Source organism: Clavelina lepadiformis, chromosome 4 (genome assembly GCF_947623445.1).
Source record: "Clavelina lepadiformis chromosome 4, kaClaLepa1.1, whole genome shotgun sequence".
In the NCBI taxonomy this organism is placed as follows: domain Eukaryota; kingdom Metazoa; phylum Chordata; class Ascidiacea; order Aplousobranchia; family Clavelinidae; genus Clavelina; species Clavelina lepadiformis.
In genome coordinates this window covers 6,920,966-6,943,828 of record NC_135243.1, presented here as the reverse complement: position 1 = coordinate 6,943,828, position 22,863 = coordinate 6,920,966, and the positions used below count along the sequence as shown (strand labels likewise).

The 22,863-nt window shown below is 35.6% G+C and overlaps 3 protein-coding genes across 13 annotated transcripts; 1 reads left to right on the top strand and 2 right to left on the bottom strand.

Moving 5' to 3' along the window:
- Positions 1–863: 863 nt before the first annotated feature.
- On the top strand, positions 864–4,564 carry LOC143451669 (uncharacterized). 2 transcript variants are annotated; one of them, XM_076952384.1, is made up of 7 exons: positions 864–1,017; positions 1,239–1,430; positions 1,579–1,767; positions 2,345–2,431; positions 2,546–2,719; positions 3,933–4,172; positions 4,346–4,564. In XM_076952384.1, the coding sequence occupies exons 2-7, from the start codon at positions 1,260–1,262 to the stop codon at positions 4,373–4,375; spliced, it is 891 nt and encodes a 296-aa protein (XP_076808499.1). In that variant the 5' UTR covers positions 864–1,017; positions 1,239–1,259; the 3' UTR covers positions 4,376–4,564. The 2 variants fall into 2 exon arrangements, with proteins under 2 accessions (XP_076808499.1, XP_076808500.1); XM_076952385.1 differs by lacking the exon at positions 2,345–2,431.
- A 148-nt stretch (positions 4,565–4,712) lies between these two features.
- On the bottom strand, positions 4,713–12,606 carry LOC143451668 (uncharacterized). 3 transcript variants are annotated; one of them, XM_076952380.1, is made up of 6 exons: positions 12,378–12,606; positions 6,944–7,054; positions 6,658–6,756; positions 6,447–6,534; positions 5,753–6,320; positions 4,713–5,562 (listed from the first exon to the last, which is right to left on the bottom strand). In XM_076952380.1, the coding sequence occupies exons 1-6, from the start codon at positions 12,472–12,474 to the stop codon at positions 5,224–5,226; spliced, it is 1,302 nt and encodes a 433-aa protein (XP_076808495.1). In that variant the 5' UTR covers positions 12,475–12,606; the 3' UTR covers positions 4,713–5,223. The 3 variants fall into 3 exon arrangements, with proteins under 3 accessions (XP_076808495.1, XP_076808498.1, XP_076808497.1); XM_076952383.1 differs by lacking the exon at positions 12,378–12,606 and adding an exon at positions 9,069–9,674; XM_076952382.1 differs by lacking the exon at positions 12,378–12,606 and adding an exon at positions 8,612–9,017.
- A 142-nt stretch (positions 12,607–12,748) lies between these two features.
- On the bottom strand, positions 12,749–22,727 carry LOC143451665 (meiosis inhibitor protein 1-like). Of its 8 annotated transcripts, none has more exons than XM_076952372.1 (28): positions 22,566–22,727; positions 22,276–22,458; positions 21,881–22,054; positions 21,573–21,754; positions 21,328–21,442; positions 21,012–21,201; positions 20,863–20,933; positions 20,636–20,705; positions 20,448–20,477; positions 20,142–20,276; positions 19,765–19,852; positions 19,540–19,637; positions 19,110–19,218; positions 18,883–18,994; positions 18,739–18,799; positions 18,402–18,520; positions 18,135–18,267; positions 17,917–18,028; positions 17,774–17,801; positions 17,511–17,638; positions 17,177–17,287; positions 16,882–17,065; positions 16,185–16,289; positions 15,855–15,983; positions 15,629–15,771; positions 15,430–15,505; positions 14,776–14,957; positions 12,749–14,418 (listed from the first exon to the last, which is right to left on the bottom strand). In XM_076952372.1, exons 1-28 carry the CDS (start codon positions 22,660–22,662, stop codon positions 14,218–14,220), a joined length of 3,366 nt encoding a protein of 1,121 aa, XP_076808487.1. In that variant the 5' UTR covers positions 22,663–22,727; the 3' UTR covers positions 12,749–14,217. The 8 variants fall into 8 exon arrangements, with proteins under 8 accessions (XP_076808487.1, XP_076808489.1, XP_076808488.1 ...); XM_076952374.1 differs by having other exon boundaries at positions 21,012–21,069; XM_076952373.1 differs by having other exon boundaries at positions 21,573–21,751.
- Between the last annotated feature and the right edge of the window lie 136 nt (positions 22,728–22,863).

Sequence of the window (22,863 nt, the reverse complement as noted above, 5' to 3'; positions counted from 1 at the left end):
TTTCTCGTATTTCCGGAAATATTTCTGTTTATTTCAATAAATGTTTCAATGTGTATTGAAATAAAAAAAAAAATTTTGTTAAAAACAAAGGAAATAGTTACAAACAAATATTTACTTTACATATCATATACTACCATCAACTTAAACACAATAATTCAGCACTTGCACGGTCAATTTACCTCCCGGTCAATTTTCATTCCGGTCAATTTTCATTCCGGTCAGTCTGTTCCCGGTTAGTTTGTTCGCGGTCAATTTACATCCCAGTCAGTTTGTTCGCGGTCAATTTACGTCACGTTCAGTTGTCCCCGGTGAGTTTGTTCGCGGTCATTTTCCCGCGGCCATATGTCGTGGAACCTTGTAGCACTTCTCTTTTTGTTTAAACAAGCTACTCTTTGGCTTACAAGTTTTCCCACAGTTTAACAATCAAAACGCTTTTTCCACGACTTATACAATACTAATGACTAATGAGTAATGCGTCTACAATTGTAGCTCGCAATCGCGTACAACGACAATTTTTCGAATTTTTGTCAGTCTATCACTAAAAATTGTTCGTTGGAATCTGTTTTTTTATTTAGTTCCTTGTTAATCTGATTTGAAGTGTTATTAGTTTCCTTAACCTAACATAAATTGAACTCTGAATAACTAAAATCAACTTTTACGTATCCTTTCTCCAAACGCTACCGCCTTTTCTTAACAACGGGTAACGTGACATATTAGCGATGAAACCATGTGATTAGAATTAGTTGAAGCAGTCACTTTCTTTTCTAATTATTCATGTGGTGCCAACTGCCAATAGAATACTGTGCAAGCAAATTCTGCTATACCAAACAGGTTTTTATTCGCTCATAATCAAACCACATTTGACCAATGACAAATGACATTATTACACACAATAAGTAACGTAGTCGCTAAAATTTGTAAAATCCAAGTCTAGACCAAATAAAACCCTGAACTGTACGCAGTATTTGCTTGACATCTGGTTGATTATTATTATTGATTGAAAAATCTTGCTGCAAGGTAAGCTTTTTTGGATTTTAATAGTTTAGATTTGGATTTACGCCGTTAAATGAAATATATTCTACGTTTTGTTGTAGATTCTAAGTAAGCTTTAGGCTACCCGGTATATTTTCCAAGCCTATATGAAGGTGACAGAAACCTTACCGTACCTCTTTTCTTTATATTTTACATCTAGGTATTAAATTTTGTTTATTTAATACACTGCCAATTTTAAACCACAGGTATCGTACTATTGGAACAATATGACTACCACCATTAGCAGTACAAATTCAAGTGCTTATACCACTGCTAATTCAAGTCCTTATACCTCAGTTTATTCAAGCGCTTATACCGCAGCTAATTCAGTTGTTAACGCCACAGCTTCTACCCAAGGAGGTAGCCAGCTTGACCCCGAAACATACCGGGAAGAAGCAGTGAGACTAACATATTGTAGCTTTGTGTTTTAGTAGCTTAACTCTGTAATTCTTTACAAGATTGAAAAATTCTCATTGTGCTACAGTCAGCAAGTTTCACTTAGGCTATATAGCAACTGGAAATTTTATTGAATTTTTTTTGTTTTAGATGAGAAAGTTGATGGAGGCGTTGGAGGAAAATGTTGGCGACAAACCTGGCTTAGCTCTAAATACTTTGCTGGCATTTTTACTGCTGTATTCGTTGATATACTTGGTAGTGATTCTTTTCATTTTCCGCAAAACTCGGTGGAAGACATTAGTACCTGTTGTAACTAATGACGTGTCATTGAATCCGAAGGTATGGTGAAAACATTATTTATCAAGAATCGTAATTGACTCGAGTTACTTTGATTAGAGTCTTTACTTAAGACCCTTTCATGAAAATTACCAATTGACTATGCATGAGTCAGTTCCTGTTGACTTGATTTCAGCATAAAGCCGAAAGTAGACTCCCCTTGTTTTGATCAAACACAAGTGTTTGCTGCAGAATGCTCCACAAAACACCTAAAGAAATTTAAATGATAGCAATTCAATAGAAACTCGAAACATTGGCTTTCTCTATGGCTTGATTTTGGATATTAAATGACTCAACCTAATTGAAGTGTCATTTAACAAAAAATTCGACTTGTGAATCGTACGTATAACCTTGACTGGTGAGTGTAGTGACTCGAGTTTGATGAAATGATTACTCTACTACATCTTACGCTGCTTGTATTTGTTACAAGAGGTATTGGCTCTTTCGGGTTGGTCTTGTTCAGTGTTACATGTCAGGTCGATGTTAGTGGTGTTGTTGAAATCTTTAATTGTGGAACTATACTATGTACGAGGTATCAGGTATAGCGTCAGTTGAGTTGCATGACTTTTTCAACCTTTAGAAACCGGTCGACTCTACGGCTTCACAAATTATACACAAATTGAAAAGCACTGACAAAGTTGTTACTAGTTGTCCTTCCGGCGAACAAGTAGGCCTCTCCGGAAACGTTTGTGTTACATTAGATACATAATAGCTGGATGTTTTTTTTTTTCAAAAGTAAGCAATCGTCAAACTTTCTTTGTGTTTTTTTTTTACGGTACAGAGTTCGATTCCTGCAGGAGAGCAAATCGAATCGAACCATAGTCCAAAGCAACACGAGAGATCAACAAATGACATTACAACAACGGGTAATGAAAAACTGACTTCATATCCCCCCGAAACGTCCGAGGACAAAGAAAGAAAAGCGGACAACGGTTCACAGGCTTTCGTTGCACAGGTTCCTTGAAATATAATATTTTGCGCCATGCAACAAGTTATACGCCGTATAAGTTTAGTAATACGCAAAAGGGAGTAAGATGTAATGTATAGTAATGGCGCTTGAAATTATTTAAAGTCACATGTTACCCCTCTGCTTATAGCTTGTAAATATCAGCGGCTACATCTTAAGCGAGAAATATGTATTCCTATTTTAACGTTTACATTGTATAGATAAACTATACAACTAAATTATTATTAAGCTTTCTTAAGTCGTTTTTTTGAAAGTTCAGTAAATCTAGCGTATATATTGAATAAGTCAGAACCAACGCGATGTCTATACATTTTATTATATGCAAAATCGTCATGCACAAAATGACAGCGGGTACTAGATTCTAGCTTCCTAGGCCACTTTGTGGTGCGTATACACTGCATTGCACTGACTGCAAAACAAATTTCGAGATGTATCACAATATCACAGTCAGATAAAAGAGTATTTTAGTTTCATTGTTCCTTTCTGAGAATTATTTCGGTACGGCGAACCTATATATATAGCTTACACTGTTGGAACTTAGAAGACACCTTAGGGTTGATCGTTTATGGTTGCAACGTCGTTTTTAAGCTTTATCAGAAAATTTCTTTATCAAATGGCAGTTAGTTTATTTGTTTATTCTTTACTTTGATAAATAAACCTAAAGGACTGGCGGAAAACGCAGACAGCAGACCACGCTCAGATTTTACTCTTCGCAAAAAACATCGAAATTTTTGATGGTTTTGCATCAGGCACGACCATTGCCTCATCAAAATATTTTTAAGATGCTGGATATTACTGCATAACACCGTGACTTAGCATTTACTGATTTATACTAAAAGAATTAGTCTCAACTATTGTAACTATTACGCGATTAATCAACGATCTTTTTGTGTTGATGAATGAATCCGTTATGGACAATGTATTTGCATTGTTTTATCTCGAACGGAATGGAGAATTCATACGTTATATACGATGATGGATCCAATATATCGGAGACTGGAGCGCACTAAATAAATTTAGAAATTATTCGAACCAGACTTTTTATCCGTTGTATACGGTTTTTCATTATACTGTGCAGACGCATCCACTGTACGCGAGGTCAAATACATTTTGCTGGCATCGATCTTAAAATTCCCTGTTCACTATTATATACAGTAGTTAAGTTAAAACAATATATTTGAAAAAATTTGTTTCTATACAGTCCCCTCCGTCAGACGTTAGAAACTTCTCACTTTCCCCTAAACTTGCGGAAAACAAAGAAAAGGGAAGGGAAGCGGCCGTAATTCATCACGAAGAGGACAACGATCGACACACTTCTGTTTCACCGACTCCTGATGAAAGTGCAAATAGCCCATTTTTGGCAGAAGATAATATCGGTGAAATATACCCGGGAAGTCCCAACCTTGAAAACACTATTGATCAGGATCCTGGTATTACCACGGTAAGCGCAAAAGTTTTTGGGAATACTTTGCGTTGTGTAGCGCTAGAGGGTTAATATACGTGGTATGTAAAAGCTAGAGGCTAGATATAACCATGCAGACTGAGCGTCGATTTTTGCAGTTGGCTTTTCATGAATGGCCGACTTTTTATAACTTTTGAATTTTTTTTCTTTAGGATGAGAACGAGCGAAGTTCTGCTACTTGACATTTCTTGATATACATAAATTGTAAAAATTGAACTTTGTGCTGTTTTACTTCATTCACAATTTCACACGAATACATTATAGCGATGGCAACTGTTTTTGTGGTAAGAAGGATGCGAGGTAAAACGAAATATCTTAACCAATTAAAATTATATAATTATATTAAACCAACCTAAGTCATCAGCAGATAAACATCTGTACAGTTTAGCGCTAGAAATGTTTTGTGCAAGTAGAAGCTGCGTAGGACTTCATTATCCAGTACATCCATTGACCTACTCTTATGATAGGCCTAATATTTTCTAATGGAAGTAAATACGGAATATAAATACAATCAAACTACACCGGACGAATATTCTTTATACAAATAAACTTTGACAAGTAAACAATACCTAAAGAAAGCATGAGATATAACATAAGTACAATGTCGGTGCCACGATTCATTTCAATAAAAATATGCAGAAGCATAAAAACTTCTACAAGAGAACAGCAAGTCAGGCTGATTATATTTAGCTCCACCAAAACAATTTTAAAAATGCTTCGAAATAGCCATAGTCTTTTGAAACTTGCCATCATTTCACAACTGTAAGTCATCTGCAAAATGTAAAGCATTTGATGGCCATAGAAAATTTAGTTTTGAAAACCTAACAACAGTAGTGTATCTCTGATAATAACTACAGTGTTTCGTTCGAGGTTTAAAAGGCAAATTTCGACGCAAAAAGTCTCACATAGACTTCTGCTCTTAGGAACTGCTGTCAAAGCCTTTCACCCCATGGAGCTTTTCGGTAGCCTGAAGTTTTGGAAGAACAGTAACTTCTGTTTACTTTATAAACATAAAATAACTTTATTAAACCTAATAGATCATGCTGTTGTAGCCAAATGGGTCATGGCCAGCCTGTGACTGTTGCATGGCGGTCCCACCGTTTTGATGGTCCCAATAATTAGGTCCGTAACTGTATGGGTCATAATTCGATGGGTACTGGTTACTCCAATCTCTTGGGGCTGTACCGTATTTTGGGTAAGCAACCCCAGCAGATACCGCGTAAACCGGATCTTCATAATTCCCCGTACCCCTTACTCCGGGGTAAGTTGGGTAATTCCCACTTGCATCATGGTAATAAGGATCGTAGCGCCCCCTAGCTGCTCCGTATGATGACGATGGTCGCGTGGAGGGTCTTGTGCTTTCTTCCATCTGTGGCAATAAAATAACTCATTAATTTACAAAAATGGGACTTTTTGAAAACGTTTTACGCATAATAGAACCATCTGTTCAACGTTCAAATGCGGCAAACACAAAAGGATAAAGTGTCAGACGGTTTTTAGCTTGTAAATGCCATACTCAAAGTGTTAACAAATTGCCCTTCAAATCTTTCCTTACTCACTTGATTAGGTGACGCCCCAACACCAGAATCTCTGTCGGCGTAATAGTCCTTGATACCGGAATCCGAAGATGGTCCCTGGTTGTTCTGCCTCTTGAGTATTCCTTGAGGATAAGTGCCCGTCTTCGTCAGGCTGCTTTGACTCAAGTTAGGCTGTGAAAGTGATCGTCGCATGTTGCTACGTCGACCTCTGACTGGAAGTGATGCAACCGATGACGGTCTTCCGGGGGCGTAGTCCGTGTAATTAGTCATCTGCGGTGCCGTTCTTACAGACCATTCGGACGTGGCGGGGGAGGTCTGTCTAGAACGCTGTTGGCCGCGATCTTCCGCGTATTGCAAAGATGATCGCACGTCAGGGAAGTCGTCATCATAACGAGTTTGGATGTTGCTGGAGGAGCGTGTTCTCCGCAGTGGAGCAGATCCAAAATCATCCCGCACGTCGAGCATCGACCTGGACCGGTTGAGAGATGACCGAGATGACGCGTAGCCGTCGTTTGTTGCTCCCTTGCGGGTGTACCCATCCTCGCGTAATGCCTTCAAGCTAGCGACTGACGACCGCCTTGAACTACCGCTAAAAAACACATGAATATCTTATAACCACAGTCCAAAAGTCTCGCTTTAATGGCTGTTTTCCACTTCACTCCATGAGGATGATCGAAGGTATTTTCAGAAAATAACTCGCACAAATAAATTTTACCTGTAAGGTGGTGGTTCGCCGTAGTTGGAATCAAGATCATAAGCACCTCGGACGGATCCTGCTCGCGAACCAGACCTATACACGCGACCTACACAAAACAAAGTTGAAATGACATAACCCTTTGGCAAGAGTAGACCTGTGCGTCTATCAAAGAACAGGTGACAGCCACGTAAGCTTCAAAGACCGAAACAAGTAGGCCTACTATGATTACCTGTCGTTGGCGTGGGCATCATGTAAGGTCGATATCTTGAACTGACCGACGTTGCAATGGAGTCGGTGTCACTTATGTGGTCATCTTGTGCGTTAAACACTAAAACATATCATATCAGCTTCATAAACGCTAGTAACGGTGACACATCTTTTTTGATTCCAACTTGCAACAAGGAGCAGTTTATAAATAAAATTGCTTTCAAAATGAATAACATTTGATCTACAGACTGCCTTTAACCGATTCGCAATCAAACGATACCCATTTTTATCCCACAAGAATATCTCACCTCCTTTCTTTAGCTTTGTTCGTCTTCGTCTTTCCATCCAGAAGCATGCTGCGGCGCAGGCTACCAAAGCCACTGCCAGTATCGGCAAGAAAATGGTTAGGACGTTGTGGTCTGTTAAAGACGAAAAACTTGATCAACTGGCATCGAATGACTTACTTAAAAGCCGATCGTCATTTAATGGTACGGTTAGGTAGCGTATAGCGTAGCCCAGTGCTTTTCAACCTGTGGGACGGTACGCACTTGTGCGGTTGAAAAAAATTGCAGTGCGGATGACAAACGCGGTGCGGATGAGTGCGGATGAAAATTGTGCATATTTTTTACTTTTTCTGACTTGGAATTATTATTTTTTCTTGTACAAAACCCCACAACTTATTTGGCCGAAAAGGGCTTTAGTGCACTGGTTGACATCAAAACGAAGAAAAGGAATTGTCTTCATGATGAGACGCTTGATGACCTAATGCGGGGAGCTTTGGAGCAAGAAGTTGTGCCTAACTGGTCTGAAATTGCCAGAAACATTCAGCAGCAACCGAGTCATTGATAAAAGTTGTTAAGTCTCTTCATTTGAATGAAAAAGGGTTAAGTCTCTTCATTTTCTTTTGTGTAATAATTTTCGGTTGGTTTAAAGTGCGGATGAAATTTTTGCGAAAAAAAATGTGCGGATGGTTCTCAAAAAGGTTGAAAAGCACTGGCGTAGCCTATCTGCTTTATTGAAGTGATATTGCCATTTAGGCCACTGGGTATACTTTCTGGTGAATGGCAAAGCAATAATGTTCGTGTTATGCCATTATGGCCTTAAGTCATTGCCCTAAAACAGTCATTGCTTAACAATAAAAAATCACGCAATACAGTACACGTGTTAGTTATAATTAACACTGTCGAATAAACACAACTGACGATAATCTTCAATTTCGGTAATGATTGTTATATTCAAAGAAGTAAATGAACCAGTAAAACAACGTTTTCTATGATGCTGTCATCAAACAACAAGCAACCACGTAACAATAAAGCCGGAGGCTACAACAAATTCTTGAGATACGTGTTCAACTGGTAAAGGTATGCGACTTGCTTAAACGTTCGCTGTCAGAAGAAACAACATTCGTTGGCTAATTATCAGAAAATTAGGCAAGAAGCACTGTTTATTTTCGTCATAATCGTTCGTAATGGGTACAGTGTCACACACGGTATTTACAAAATCTCATATAATTTAGTGGGCGCGGTACATTATTGTTTTCAACCATATTGCACAGTATATGGTATGATGATGCTTATCCTCGGACGGAGGAAAGTGCTTGCACGACTTAAACCCGGCGATGGTTCTCCGGCCCCGGTTACCGTGCTAGACATTGTGCAAGTTTCGATAGACACACACATTCTTTTTTTGTTTTTTAGATTGCGTTGCCAGAATTTAAAACTGTTCACCAGGATTACTGAACTACTGTAGCTGACATACCATTTCAATCATGTCAAAACTATAATTTAACCAAGATTTGATTATAAACTTGATTTTGCTTGTTGTTAAATGTATCCACCAAAGGTTACATATTCAGAAATTACATATCTCTTGGTTAAAATGAACCCCTAAAAAGATTTCATACGACATGCAGCTCAAGAAACCGAATGGAAAATAACACAAGTTGGTCCTTTAAAAAAAACTTATAACAATCCTACCAGCATTAGCCGCATCTGAATTCTTTCGTCCACTTGACATTGTGGCATGTCTGATATAGCATAAGCGTTTAGAGTAAAGTTTTCATCATTTAACTGATTTAATTTTTCATACAAACTTTATGAATAATCTTTCAAGTAATGTGCATATAACTCCAGCAAAAAAAAAGAAATTTTGCTGAATCTTTTCTAAAACAGCTACTGTTTAAACTGAAAACCTATGCAATCGGCGAACAATGAACGTTATAATAGGTCTCAGCAAACGGGACTACTACGCTTCGGCAGCTACCAGAAAACTGGTTGTTTATTACCACGAGGGAACTGTCTAAAACAGTTGAACAGTCGGCTACAATTATACCATGCAAGCTCAAATCTGCAAGCAGTTATTACGTGGTAGTAAAATAACTTCCATACACAATGCAGTACGTTTTCGGCAACTGTCGACAACAAAGCTGCTCACCTCTGTTTGTAGTATCACGAATCTGACGTGTCATCGTCCAGCAGCTTTGTCCAACAGTCAAAAAAATTATGATGTAAACAGTTATTTTTAATACCAGCAGAAGTGCGACATCAGTCGCTTTCTTTGAGAAAAAAATTTTAATGGAACTAATTACAAACAATTTCAAACGTGTTTTGTCATTAGCTCATCACGTTTTACAAACGATTTTGTGTAGGAACCTACGAAAGAGCCTAGCTCGAATCTGAGAATGATTAAGCGCATAGCTCAAGCAGTATTTTTATGACACTGGACACACTACGCGGTTACGGAAGCGTAGCTAGGGATTTTAGCGCCAAGGAATGAGAGACAGGGTCAGTTTTTGCTCCTCTCACTCCCATAAGAAGAGCGAGCTATAGAGGAATCTGCCGAACTCTCATGCATCGCAATCTCACCCGAAATGCGAGGGGCACAAACATTTTAGGCCTTTAACTACGTATCAACATACGCTTTTAAAGATAATGTATTGTAATATTTATAGATACAATTGCCTACAATTAAAACATTGTAAAAAACTATTTCGTAACACCGTATTATACAACAAATTTTAAAGTTTTCTCAAACGTCGTAAGGGTACCTGTACCGAATAAGGCCCACCTAACACTTTTTTGAAAATAAATCAAGAACCATAAATGAGAATAGACTGAAAAATCGTATTCTATTAGTGAGGGTATATGACTACAACATATTAAAACCACAATACCTGACAACCCCCCAAAAAATTTTTATAAAGAAATTAAAAATTCAAAAAAATGGGCCTTATTAGGAGCATAGGCTCCTAATAAGGCCCACCAATTTTGTGAGTATTTTGATTCAAAACATAGTAATAGACAACATATAACATTATTAGAAATTTCACATTTTAAGTTGTACAAACATTTAAAAAGATTCCACTAGCCGCATCAAAGTAACTGCAACAATTTGCCAACTGATGACTGGAACCACTCTTGAAGTCTGGACATCAATTAGCCAAGCATCTTGTATGGGCCTTATTAGGCGCATGTGGCATCCACGAAAAAAATGTCACATTTTTATCATCAGAAAAATTTTAGCAAAAAAAAGTGCATTATCCTTTTCGATACTAAGTTGGTTGTTACATGAAAACTTCAGCCGGCTGACAACAGTTCATTTAACCGGCCAAATTCTCACTTACTTTTTTTCTAAATTAACAAAACCACCTTAACTGCAAATATCAAATTTTTGTTGTGCTCTAGCGAATCGGTTGATCACGTGACAAGGATGAAATCTGGTAAACCATCATGAATTTATATTAGTTTTTATGTAGGGAAAAAATCTTTCATTTATTTGCACGGGTTTGCGAAATATGAGCAATGGGCCTTATTAGGGACCGGGCCTTATTCGGTACAGGTACCTTATAACTCACGTATTATAATATGTTTTCCCAGGTTATAACCGATAAGCAATCGCAAACAAGAAAATGCTAACAAAGACGAAAAACAACGTGAAAACGCATTTAGGATCAATATTGGGTTTGTGAGGGGCATGACCCAGTGCCCCCTTTCAATACGCTAATGCGAGCAACATTACATATACGCAGCTTGACTGTTCTACAGCCTTTACTGATCAACTGTGACAGAGGGGAACAGAAAAAAAACAACAAAAATCATAATCACGTCATTACCAACAACCATTTTAAATTTTCCTTTTGCAATGTTGTATTGTGGGCTCTTGAAAACTGAAAACTGCTACTATACTAGAGAATTATGCATCATTGTCACCAACAAACTTCATATTTTGTAAGTATTATGAAAATATATGATGTCATTTGGCGCTTCACAGGCTCGTCTGGGGAAACATGTCCCCCAAGATGTCCGTCCCAAAAAAGATGTACTCTTAGCTACGTTTCTGCGCGGGTACACTCACATTTTTCTTAAAAAAATGACTGTCTGAATAGTATCTAAACTCTAATAGCTAAAACTTATACAACTTATAAGTTATGGAACTTAGTATTATGTAACGTGAAGATAAATTTAATAAAAAAATTTAACCTTAGCATTGTAGCTATAAACCTCATGAAACTTTTTTCATCATGAAAGCGTTTGGTTTAATTGTAAATTTACATTTTTACTAAAAATGCCAAATAACTACAAGCAATGAAACAACAATCAAAATGTTGTAAAACAACGTACACTGAAAATAGTAAGCAAATATGGGTAATAGTCTGATGACATAGTAATGTATTCGTAACATTAAGTTAGTTCTCACTCCACTGTTACGAACTGAAAGTATTTTTAAAACTAAATAACTATATGCTAATGGCTATCTTGATTCCTTGCGGAAATGTAGTTTTTGGTTTCAACGCTCGCAGAAAAATCACAACTAAAATATTATTAAGCCTTACTAAGTCGTCTTTCACGAATTTTGCTGCAGGCAATCTTAAATTTTTCTATTCACAACGGTTGCTACAAACATCTCCCGACAACCACATCAGTAAGAGTAAATTTTTTACTTTGTGGTGACGCTTGACTGTGCGCTGAATAGATAGATATCTTAGGTGATGATCTACCGTAGGCGTATAAACAAAACCAGTTGTCCCGTAAATTTTAAGTGAAACATAATAAGCGAAAATCTTTTCGGTAATAAATCAGTTAATCAAAATGTATAGCTTGAGTTTGGCTTCAGTTTTTAGGCCAACATACCTGGCTCGGTATTGTGTATTCAGAACCTTTTTTTAAACATGAGAAAAACTTGAAAATTATTATTTATAAACGGAAATCAAACCGGATTTGTTGCAAAACTTTCTGATGAGCTTATAAACCAACGCTATAACATAGCCTAGCTTAAATGTGAACATTAAAGATAACTAAGGCTTACTATAATATTTATCTAAAATGTTACACGAAGTAAGCTATTTTAATGTATCATTGGTTGTTTAGTCATCGAAAAATAAACACCTCGCTGCAATTCTAGTTTAATTGCGATATCTTTGACTTGAAAACCAAAATGCAATCTTGCTCGTTATTGCTTGTTTAGCGTCCTCTTACGGACAAAATTATGAGCCTTGCGCAGTCGAAATCTTACAATCGAAAAGAAGCAAAATCGTATAAAACTGGCTCGTAACTTAGTTTGTACAAAACTACATTATATAATTATACTAAGGTAGTAGAGTGGCCGAAATAATTTTTGAAAAATTAGCCTATATTTGTAGCACTTATGACATAGGCCTAAAAAACACACACACACATCTTTTATCGCCTAATAAGCTTATAGGTTGATAATAATAAGTCAGCTAAACCTTTACCAATCCCTTACCATCGTTTTTTTGGTAAGAATTATTCCATGCAGCCGTGATGTCAACGCTAAATATGGCAGCAACCGATGTCAGAATAACAACTTCCTTTCTTGCCATAATGACCACATCGTTCGGTTATCGCAACAATAAATCACGGCAAAAGCCGATTAATAAACAAACAAAGGATTTATTTTTGTAAACAAATTAATACAAAAAAACTACTCAATTAAATCTTCCTGCAACAAACTGTTAAAATGGATTAAATTGGCCGAATAATAACAAAAGCATGTTGTACTGACAATCTTACATAAACATATGAAAGATGTATGGTTGGTGAATGTTAATTACGTAGTGAATTATTAGATGATAATTAACAGAATAAACGTAGAAATACTTTTTATTTCTTAATAATTAAAGTAATAAATATACCAGTTATCCGAATTGTTTATGGCCTCTCTGGGTGTGAATATTTTTAATTAAACTGAGCTAGAAAAAAAATACCCTAACGGACGTTCTTTTAGGGTCAAGTGCACAACTGTACGCATGTATGCAGGCTGAAATATATATGGAAGAGTCAATCTGTATGAAAACGAAAAGCTGTTAGTTTGGTTTGAGCTATTTAACTTATCCGTTTTTTACTTCTAGAATTCGATGCTTTAATCCTGGCATGCGTTTTTAAGCTGTTTTGAGGATCCGAAACTTTCTCTTAAATTTCTTTAAAGGTTTCTCAAAATTTACACTTCTGCAACTAGCCAAAACTTAACACTTGGTCGAGTTTGTTATAACCTCTATTTTCTATTTATTGCACAAAGCATTGGCTACATTTTAATTAAAATGGGGACGACTTATGTTATCTTTTGATAATGAAATCACACAGTTTATCAAGTTTGGACCTAACCTAAATATCGTTCGATGCGTTCCACTTACGACTAAAAGCAATCAAAACAGGTCAGGTCCTTCAGGTCAAGTCTAAGAATGTCAAACACACCCCTAAACTGCATGTTATCTATTCTAGATTATTTCCAAAAACGCAATCTACGGTTTCCCTTGACAGAGCAAGAAGCGACTGGCGAAATTAACAACACGTTTCTCACGTCGTTATAAATCTCGAAAGTCTGCCAAGCTACCATTTAGTTTATTCCCTGCACTTTCTAATTGGCGGCGAATTGCAGGGTTTAAATTGCTAAGTCACACACATCTTTTAAACAATGCGCCGGTATTTTTTGGGTTGATTGTTAAGTAAGTTGAGATGCTTTAGGCAAGGTTTTTGCGTCAATAGCCCGCAACATCCCGTCACTAAATACCACAGACTTATATATTTTAATCTTACGACTGTGCACGGCGGTGTATCTTTAATTGAAAAATTTCAAATAGATCTACGTTTAAGACTCATGCTAATTCTAACCATCGAATTCGATAAAAAGGCAACAGTCGTAACACACGTGAATTGCAAAGTAAAAGAAGCAACACCCTCGAGCAGAATTTTTCGTTTGGCTGGTGCCTTCATTTTGCACTCAGTAACGATATACTTGTACATTCCCAGCTATTACCTTTAAAATGCGACCTTTTCTTTTGTATTACTTTGCTTACAGCTGGTAGACGTTCCTATTCAAAATGTTAATAACTATATCGTGGTTAAGTTAAGCTTTTTGCGAAGAAATACCGCCGAAGACAATTTTTTTGGTAATAATTAATTGAATTAGTAGTCACGAAGATAGGTAAGCTAAAAACAAAAAATAAAAACATTTTTATGATGAAATGTTGAATGATGATATGTTGATGATAATGTTGAAGAGAAAAATTAAGGTTGTTCGAGAATATTAGGTTTTAAGGTTCTGCTTTTTTCCCTTTCCTCCCTTGTTAAGGGACCTCTTCCATTTTCCCTTTCACAATGCGGGCCAATCTAGTCACCTCCGGATTTTCGTCTTCGTTGAAACCGAGGCTGAATGATAACCAAGGGGATGACGTCATATCGAAGAGAACCTCGCTTTGGACCCGACGCGCAAAATCCAACATCGCGATGACGCATGAGAGCGAGGCCTCTTTTATCCCAGGGTAACACTGAGGTAGTTACATATAAAAGTATGAAAAATTATCATTAAACTCTCGCATATTGAATAAGCAATGTGGGCTAATTAGCCTACACTTTAAATTCTTAGAAATAATGCTCAGCGTTCGTCACTCAAGGCCCATTGCAGTCTAGCCTTTTGGCTAACTGGCAATCAATAACTTTACTTAGTTCGTGGTCTGTATTATTTTCAGAAAAAATTCAGTTTTTATGTTACTTGTTAAGTAGGTTATCCAGGTCAAGTAGAGCTTTCTGTGTTTCTTTTTTAGACCGGGCAAACCTATCCCAGTTAACTAACCCATAATCATCAGCGAAATTATACTTTAAGAAATATCACCACGTCTACCCACCTTTGCTGAGCAATTTAAAACGAACATGAAAAGGCCGTTGAACGCTTTTCGATTAAGAGGTGCCAGTATGACGTCATCACGACATAACAATTGCCCTACGGACGCTGGTAGGGGCTTCAAATGGAGGAGGGAAGATTGAAATTCGGATTGCAACAATGAAGTCCACAATTGGAGAGTGGAAACTAAGCAGAGTTGACAAAATCTTTAAAAAACCCATGAATAAGCTATTTTCCCTTTAATTTCTCATAAATACGCCTCCTACAACAAATCTACCCTCAGTGGAAGCGCGTTAACTCGAAACTGATGATGAAAGTAATAAATTACTTGGTGTTAGCAAAAGCTTGTGTTAACGAAGGTAAAGTTGACAAGTTTTCGCAGTAATTCAACAATTTATACTGTTTTTGGATGTTTGGCTGAAGCTAAAGTTATTATATAACAATTAACTGATCGTCGCTGAACTGCGTTAGCCCAGTATATAGCAAAATATTAAAACAGAACATAATTATGGTGGCACTCTATAGGATTAAATTTTATTTAAAATTTTTAATTCTCCAACACGAGCTTTCGCAAGTACAAGCTTGCTTCATCGGGTGTACTAAGAGATAGTAATTAACGTTATCCTACAGTTATAATTATTAATGAAGTCGAAATTACTTTGTATTCTCTGGTGGTTTCCAAAGCTAACGTAACTCAACAACTTCTCCGCTTTGAAGGTGATGCTTGCAGAAGCCTTCAAGAAAAATTTTTTTCCTTATTAATTTTGAATTAATCAACCAATGCGGCATAAAAAACAACGTGCACGTGATCGGACTACAGGGTGGAGAGAAAAAATCCAACATTTTGAATAGCTTACATTTTCTTTACATTGGTGCTCAAATCTAACCAATAATGCAAACAACTGTAGCAGCTTGGATTCAGACTCGATCGCTAGTTGTAGTCCAAGAAGTTTTTCAAGACATTTTAGAAACTTGGCGTTTGATAACACAATTGAAAGTTCTAGATAAGTTACACATCATCGTTAAGGTAAACACTGTTTGACCGTTATGGCCTATTAGCTCTACCTGGCGATACTCGCAAACCTGAAGACTGGACGCTAGGTTTCGTTCTTAAACTCAAAATATCGTTGATAACGTCGATACATGATGCTATTATGGCGTCATCTTTCGCATCACTAGTTGAATCCACCGCACTTGTAACCAATGTTAGCACTGAAAGTGAAAGTGTAAATGGTTATTACCACACGAGATGCATTTCCTCAAGAAATAGCTTGTCTTTTAACGTTATGAAACCCAACATTAAAGAGTTAAAGCCAAGTCAGTTTTAGTAAGTTAGGTTAGTTTGAAAATTCCAATCGAAAATAAACCTGAATAGTTTAATACAATATTTAGCACTTAAAATTGTTCAGATACCTTGACGCAAAAATCGATGATGTAGAAAGCTACCGTCCTCTCTCGACTGTTTGCTCACAATAACACGGAGAAGTGCAATCAATGACATAGCGTGTGACACCGGAACTAAATATATCAGAAAACGACAAGGAAATTAATGTTAATATTATCGTAACTCTATCTATATTCTATACATTATCTTTTAAACGTAATTTTACAATGTCGTAAATTCACTGCGACAAAATCAACAAACTTGAACGGATCCAACTACCAAATCGAGCATGCAAATGAAACCATTAAACAACAAAGCCTAAGAACCCGATGGTTCTGTAAGATCTATGTGACTCTAATGAGAGCATTTAAAAACCTTGTTAGAACAATCAAAGGGCGATAGGGTTGATGTTGATATTTAGCTTAGCTAACTAACAGTTGACGTTTGTCGAAGTTCCAGGTGGCATTGTAGTAAGAAATTGCTATGAAAGTAACCAAAATGAGAATTTTTAGGACAAAAATTCTGGGAATGACATTGAGTTTGAAATATGTGATTTTTATGGCATTTTAAAAAGGGGTAGTCTAGGTAGGGCAAACCAACATTATAAAATCTTCAAGTAACTCCACCATGAAAACAAAAGAAGAAACAAAGATTTTATGCTACTTTCAAGCATTTCATAACTCCTTAAAAACTGACTGTTTGTGATACATTATTTTAGATTTGTACCTTGCGTGATGTGACTCCATTCTAAATTGATAATATCAGGAAGTCGTTTGCAAACCAAACTGTAAAAGTCTGAATCTTTTTCATTATTTTCGTCAGAATATTCAGCAGATTCATTGACAGCTCCAGTGACCAAGAGTATTAGTTTGTGTGATTCACACTGGCTGGAATTAGTTGCAAGACCCTCCTAAGAATACAAAAACTTTATCAACCTTTACTTCTGGCTTTGGAGTACTCAGAAGATTCGATAGATTTAGTATATTTTATGCTGGAAATAATGTCATGAAGCTTTGCTCACGAGTATCACATCGGCCACAGCACGATTTAGGAGAATGAGTCCAACTAGAAGTTGTGAACCAGGATGATAAGCAAAATCTTTTATGTCAATCAATGAAATCCATCTTGTAATCTGACATACAAAAACACTTTAAAACGGAGCTTCAGTTTGGTTAACTGCAACCTCATATTTCATGTCAAATGTATTTTTAGAAACATGGATGAAATTTTAGATAAGTTGGACAACAGATATTCATTGAAAGAAATGATATAATTATTATTAATGTTATAGATGCTATCAAGTATTGTTAACCCTAAGTGCATTTGCAGAAAAATGAAGATCTTAATAGATTTACCATGTTCAGTTTTATCTTTGCATTGACGACATTTTCAGGACATTGCAAAGCTGTTGAAATGAATGATGGGTGGGACATATAGAAGCTGTCTTCGTTGACAAGAAAAGTAATTAAAGTTGTTGGAAACGCTGTAAAATATGAGAACATTCTCCTGGCTAGACTGAATGAGATAACTTATAAATGATGTACACACCGGAACGATGTCTACCCACAACAAGGACAACAAACAGTAGCGAATACGATATTAAACACATTACACTAACTTGGATTCAATGATTCCAGTTGGCAAACCTGAAACATACAGTTACAAACTTAACATAGACTGAAAATACGATGTAAATTGCAAGATTCGAACAACAAAAAATTAAATTTGATAAATTAAACAATTGCAAAGAAATAATATTACGGATAAAAGCAACAGCAGAAACTTCAGGGAGAATTTGGGAAAATGTGAAAGGTCAGGATGTAGCAAAGTAAATCGCGTCAAAGCTGCCGACAATTCATCCAGAGAAACAAAACTGAAAAAAAGCACGTAAACCACTATCATATTCAACAAGTGTTGTTCTACTTACTAAAACAAAACTTTTTTAATGGTAACAGTTTGTTATGTTAATGTAGCAATACCATTTTTCTTCCCAAATTATAATAGCAAATACAGTAAAGACTGTGCATTGTATGTGCAACAAGTTTTGATCAACTTTTCCATCTGATGTCATTGCTTTTTCACTCAAATAGTGAGATAATTCATTTGGTGCACCTAACAATATACACTGTTGCATTTGTTACTGATAACAGCATGGTGTTTAATGTTAAAGGGATGAAAGTAAAGCAACAAATATTCTTTAAAACCACAATCTAAGGAAATGTGATAGATAAGTCAAAGTACTCAACCTTTTAAATTGTAAAATCCAGACTTTAAAAAATTTCTTTCATCACAGAAATCAAACTGTTGTAAGAACTGAAGACTTGTTTCCAAAAGAAAACTGTGTGTGCTACTACTTCTTGCACACCTTGAAGAATTTTAGACAAAGATTCTCTTACGTTGGACAACAGCTACACTTTTATAGAATTTTTTGCTAATGACAAATTTCAAATGTACTATAAAACATTAATAATAAAAAATGATGCTCAAAGACAACAAAACTTAAACACTGTCTTATTTAAAAATATATTTTTGTTTTAACAAGACAAGACAATAATATAAAAAACAACAATGCAATTACCGTACCCTTCAATTTGCTGTTGTTTGTTGTTGACTTTTAAGGCAATTTCAATGAGATCTTCAGCAACTAAAAGATTACATGAACGGTAAAAGGCAACATAGTTACAGCTTTAACAACTGTTAATAAATCAACATAAATGAATGTTTTACCTATTTTTTTCCACAAATTATAATCTGCATCATTAAGAATTTGCAAAGCACTTGTAAGGCACAGAAACAAATTTTCCATGAGAGGTAGACAGCATAATGCACCAGTGTAAGACTGAATAACGTAATAGAATTTGTTTACATAATGGGTAACAGATATTAGACTCAATATTCCAAGACCACAAAAGCTCATGCTAATTGAGAAGCTTTGAAAAAAGAAAAATTTTTACCTTTACTAATGGAATCCATTGCACAAGCAATGAATTTACTAAAATACTAGTGAAATCTTCTTGTTGAGGATCAGTTCCTTGGTTATTTTGCTTTTCTCCCATAACCGCTCTATAAGAAAAATTCACACAATACTTTCACATGATCCTTGAAGTATTTAATGTAAATAGAAGACTTTTTATTTATTATATAAGAACGCTTAAACTGTTCTGTTGCTATGAGTACGTTTGCAACTGGTACAAAATATGCTGTATAATTTTATTAATTGTTTGATATGATTATTTTTGCAACACATTTAAGTATAACTTCATCTTTAAAATTGCAGGCTTTTCTGTTTTAGTTTCTTACAACATCCTGTAAGAATTTCATTATGATGATACTCTTTTAATAATATCATCACACTAAACTACTGTACGCATTGCTGCACTTTACCTGAATGATTCCTGTATAAACATAAATAAATACGAAAACACTCCTTCCTCATCAAACTGCATGTTTTCAACCAAATTCTCATTTCCACTTGCATATATCTATAAACATAGGGAGCAGGAGTCCTGAAATACCTCCTAAAGCACTTTCCAATCACCAGTAAATAGCTTATAATTTTAACAAATTCATCCTGAAAATCCAAACTGATGAAAAGTGAAAACGACTCACCATGGCGTTAAAGTGTTGTGGAAGGGTCAACTCCATCGCATGTAAAATAGACACTAAGTCTTTACATGGAATTGGATGAGGTAAGTGGCTGAAAGTTTCAGAATAACAGTAACGTTCACTCAACAGTGTTTACATATTTTTATCGTGTACTGTAAATGCCATAACATATTTCTGGACTGTGAATGGGACAGAGTGGGCAGCAGACAGGATTACATAGGCAACATCAAAATTTCTACACTTTCGGCATTACCTTGTGACAAAAAACCGTTTAATTTACTCAAAATCGTTTTAACAAATTGGGTAAGAAATTCAATGCATTACGCTGTTACGCTATTCGACGAAATAATTATTGCCTAATTAATATGACGATAACTGACCGCATTACACTGTATGTAGTTGCCATCACGTGGTCCAGAACTGAAGCATGTTTACTTGTAATGCCATCAGTGATAACTTGTAAGATTTGGTCAAATGTACTTGTGCTTCCAAGTAATGGAATTTGCTCAGGTTGACTGAAACACATGTATTTGTAGTGTACTTGTGGAGATAAACAACGATTTCATAAGACAACAAATTAGTTTTGTAGCATTCTAAAATTTATGAGGAGTTCAAATTATTAATTTTTTCCGTTTGTTTTATAACACTCAAAAGCATCTTTATGAATTTCAATAAGAATTTCTTACCGGACTAAAAGGATTTTCAGAACATCGTATCTAAGTTAAAAATATAAACCATGTAAAGTTTATGTTGCATTACCTTATTGACTTCATTTAATCAGAGATATTTGTAAAACAGTTTAAGATCAAGTAGTATTACCATACCAGCATTTATACCATTTTGGTTTTAAATTTTAGTGTAAATTAATGATTACCCTTTGCAAATTATCAATGGGTCATCCAATGGCAAGATTATCAAGATGCTCTTACAGACGGATGTTATACCTGAACAGAATTGTTCTTGAATTATATATATTGCCAGAAATAAAAAGTAAATAATAAATTAATTCCTGAATTCTGAAATTGCAGTTTTTTTAGAACTTTACTAGAAATCCGCTTGCATAGAAGCAGGTCATTACCTATTTTGTCTTAAACTTCTTACCGTACATTGCATGGCAACTTGTGAAAAATTCCTCGCTTTGAGACAAAAGAATTAAACATTCAAATGCAGACCTATAACAGCAAAAATAGAAGTTAACTAGAACTTTAGAAGTTAGGTAACCACTGCATCAACTCTTCATAACAACTCACAATATGAGTCCATCATTTGTGGTAGACTTCAAAGAATCATACATTAATTCAGCCAAATCTGCATCCAAAAATGGCTGGATCAATTCAGTATGATTCAGAATGCCTTGCAGACAGTTAATGACATTAAGACTTAAAGTATCTTTCCTCAGTAAAAATATGCGCTTGATACAAGTAAACATTTTTTGCCAACCTAAACAAAATTATGGCAAATAAAAATATTAGTATAAGAAACCAAAAAGGTTAAATACAAACATCAGCGAGCTGCATTTGAAAAAACACAAGTCTATGACAAATTATTAGAATTAAATAGAAGTACAATTAATAGCTTTATCTTCTTCAGCATCAGGTTGATTTGTTGTAAAATTTATGAATGAGAGAAAATCAGGAGATCCAGCACAGATGCCCAATACATGCATGGTACCAGTTAGAACCTATGGATGTTAAGCAATAACCAATGGAAATGTAAAGATAAGGAAAACATAAAGAAACACTAATAAATTTCATAATTTGCACTATACTAAAGAGATACTTGACACTGTGTTTTCTTAGTAAACACCACACCTGCTGTGTGTCAGATTTTGACATTAAATTAAGGAGCTCGTTTGTAAGACCTCTGAAAGGTGTTAGACTGTCATGTGAGCTTGTCCAGCAGCTAACAAAGTTAAATGTAAGCTCAATCACCAAAATGCGAAGTTGATCATCAGGAAAACTTATTCCTTTGATAATGTGTTCCATGAAGACTGCTAAAAAGAAGAAAAATCAGTATAAAAGAACTCGCTACATGCTGTCTTCATACATTAAAAGTGTACGCAAATCTAATAAATGTATAACAGTATTGCATTATAATACATATTAAATTGAAAAGCAACCTTTTTGTAAACAACTCTGAGTTAAAGCAGGAATGTGATGAATAAGCTCAAGGAGTAATGAGTATAAAGAATAATACATTCGACGACTTGCATTTTCAAGGCAAAATTGCACCATGGTTTTAGCAACAGACTCAACTACTGGGGCACCGAATCTTTGCGCGAGCAACAAACAACCTTAATAAAACCATGAAATCTGTATAGATACTTCTATCAAGTTCAAGATAAGAAAACTTGAATCAATTATCTACTTTATCATGGTAATGAGTAATGACATAAACACAAGCAAGCCAAAAGTTCTTTTTTAGTCACACTAAGGCCTATGCTCCACTTGACTTGAAATTATTAATATTAAAGAAGGAAATCATGTTGTGATCAACATTTGATTGTATCCTCACCTTCAGATAAAATTGATTGTAACGTTATATCATTTTGTTTGCAGAAGAAGTTGACCAAGGACGATACAACATGACACGAAAGCTCATCATCTTGTTCAAGCACATGAAAATACTGGTTTGAATCAAACTTTAAGCCAGTAAGAAACTGCTTCATAATATTTTCCCGATAGATGAGTGGTTCACCTTGCCAAAAAAAAGAACTATCAAGGTAACATGGCTTAATATTTGTGCATGATAATGTAAAGCGTCTATTAAATATAAACGTGATAGGGATCATTTTCTTCACTGACCATCATTTTGGATATATTCCATAAAACATATAACACATCTCCACCATTCTCCAATTGACTCGATACTCCAGCAATCTTGATGTTCACATTGTGACATTACTCCTGATGTATTTTCAATTCAATCAATTATAACTCTAAATTCTAAGTAATTGCTAGCAACACACCTTATGCAGAAAAGGCTCGTAGGTCATATATCATAATTGCCGGAAAAAATTTTGAATAATTTTGGAGTAACATGGTCCCTCTTCAGAATAATCATATAACAGAACAAATAAAGACTATAAATATATATGAGAAA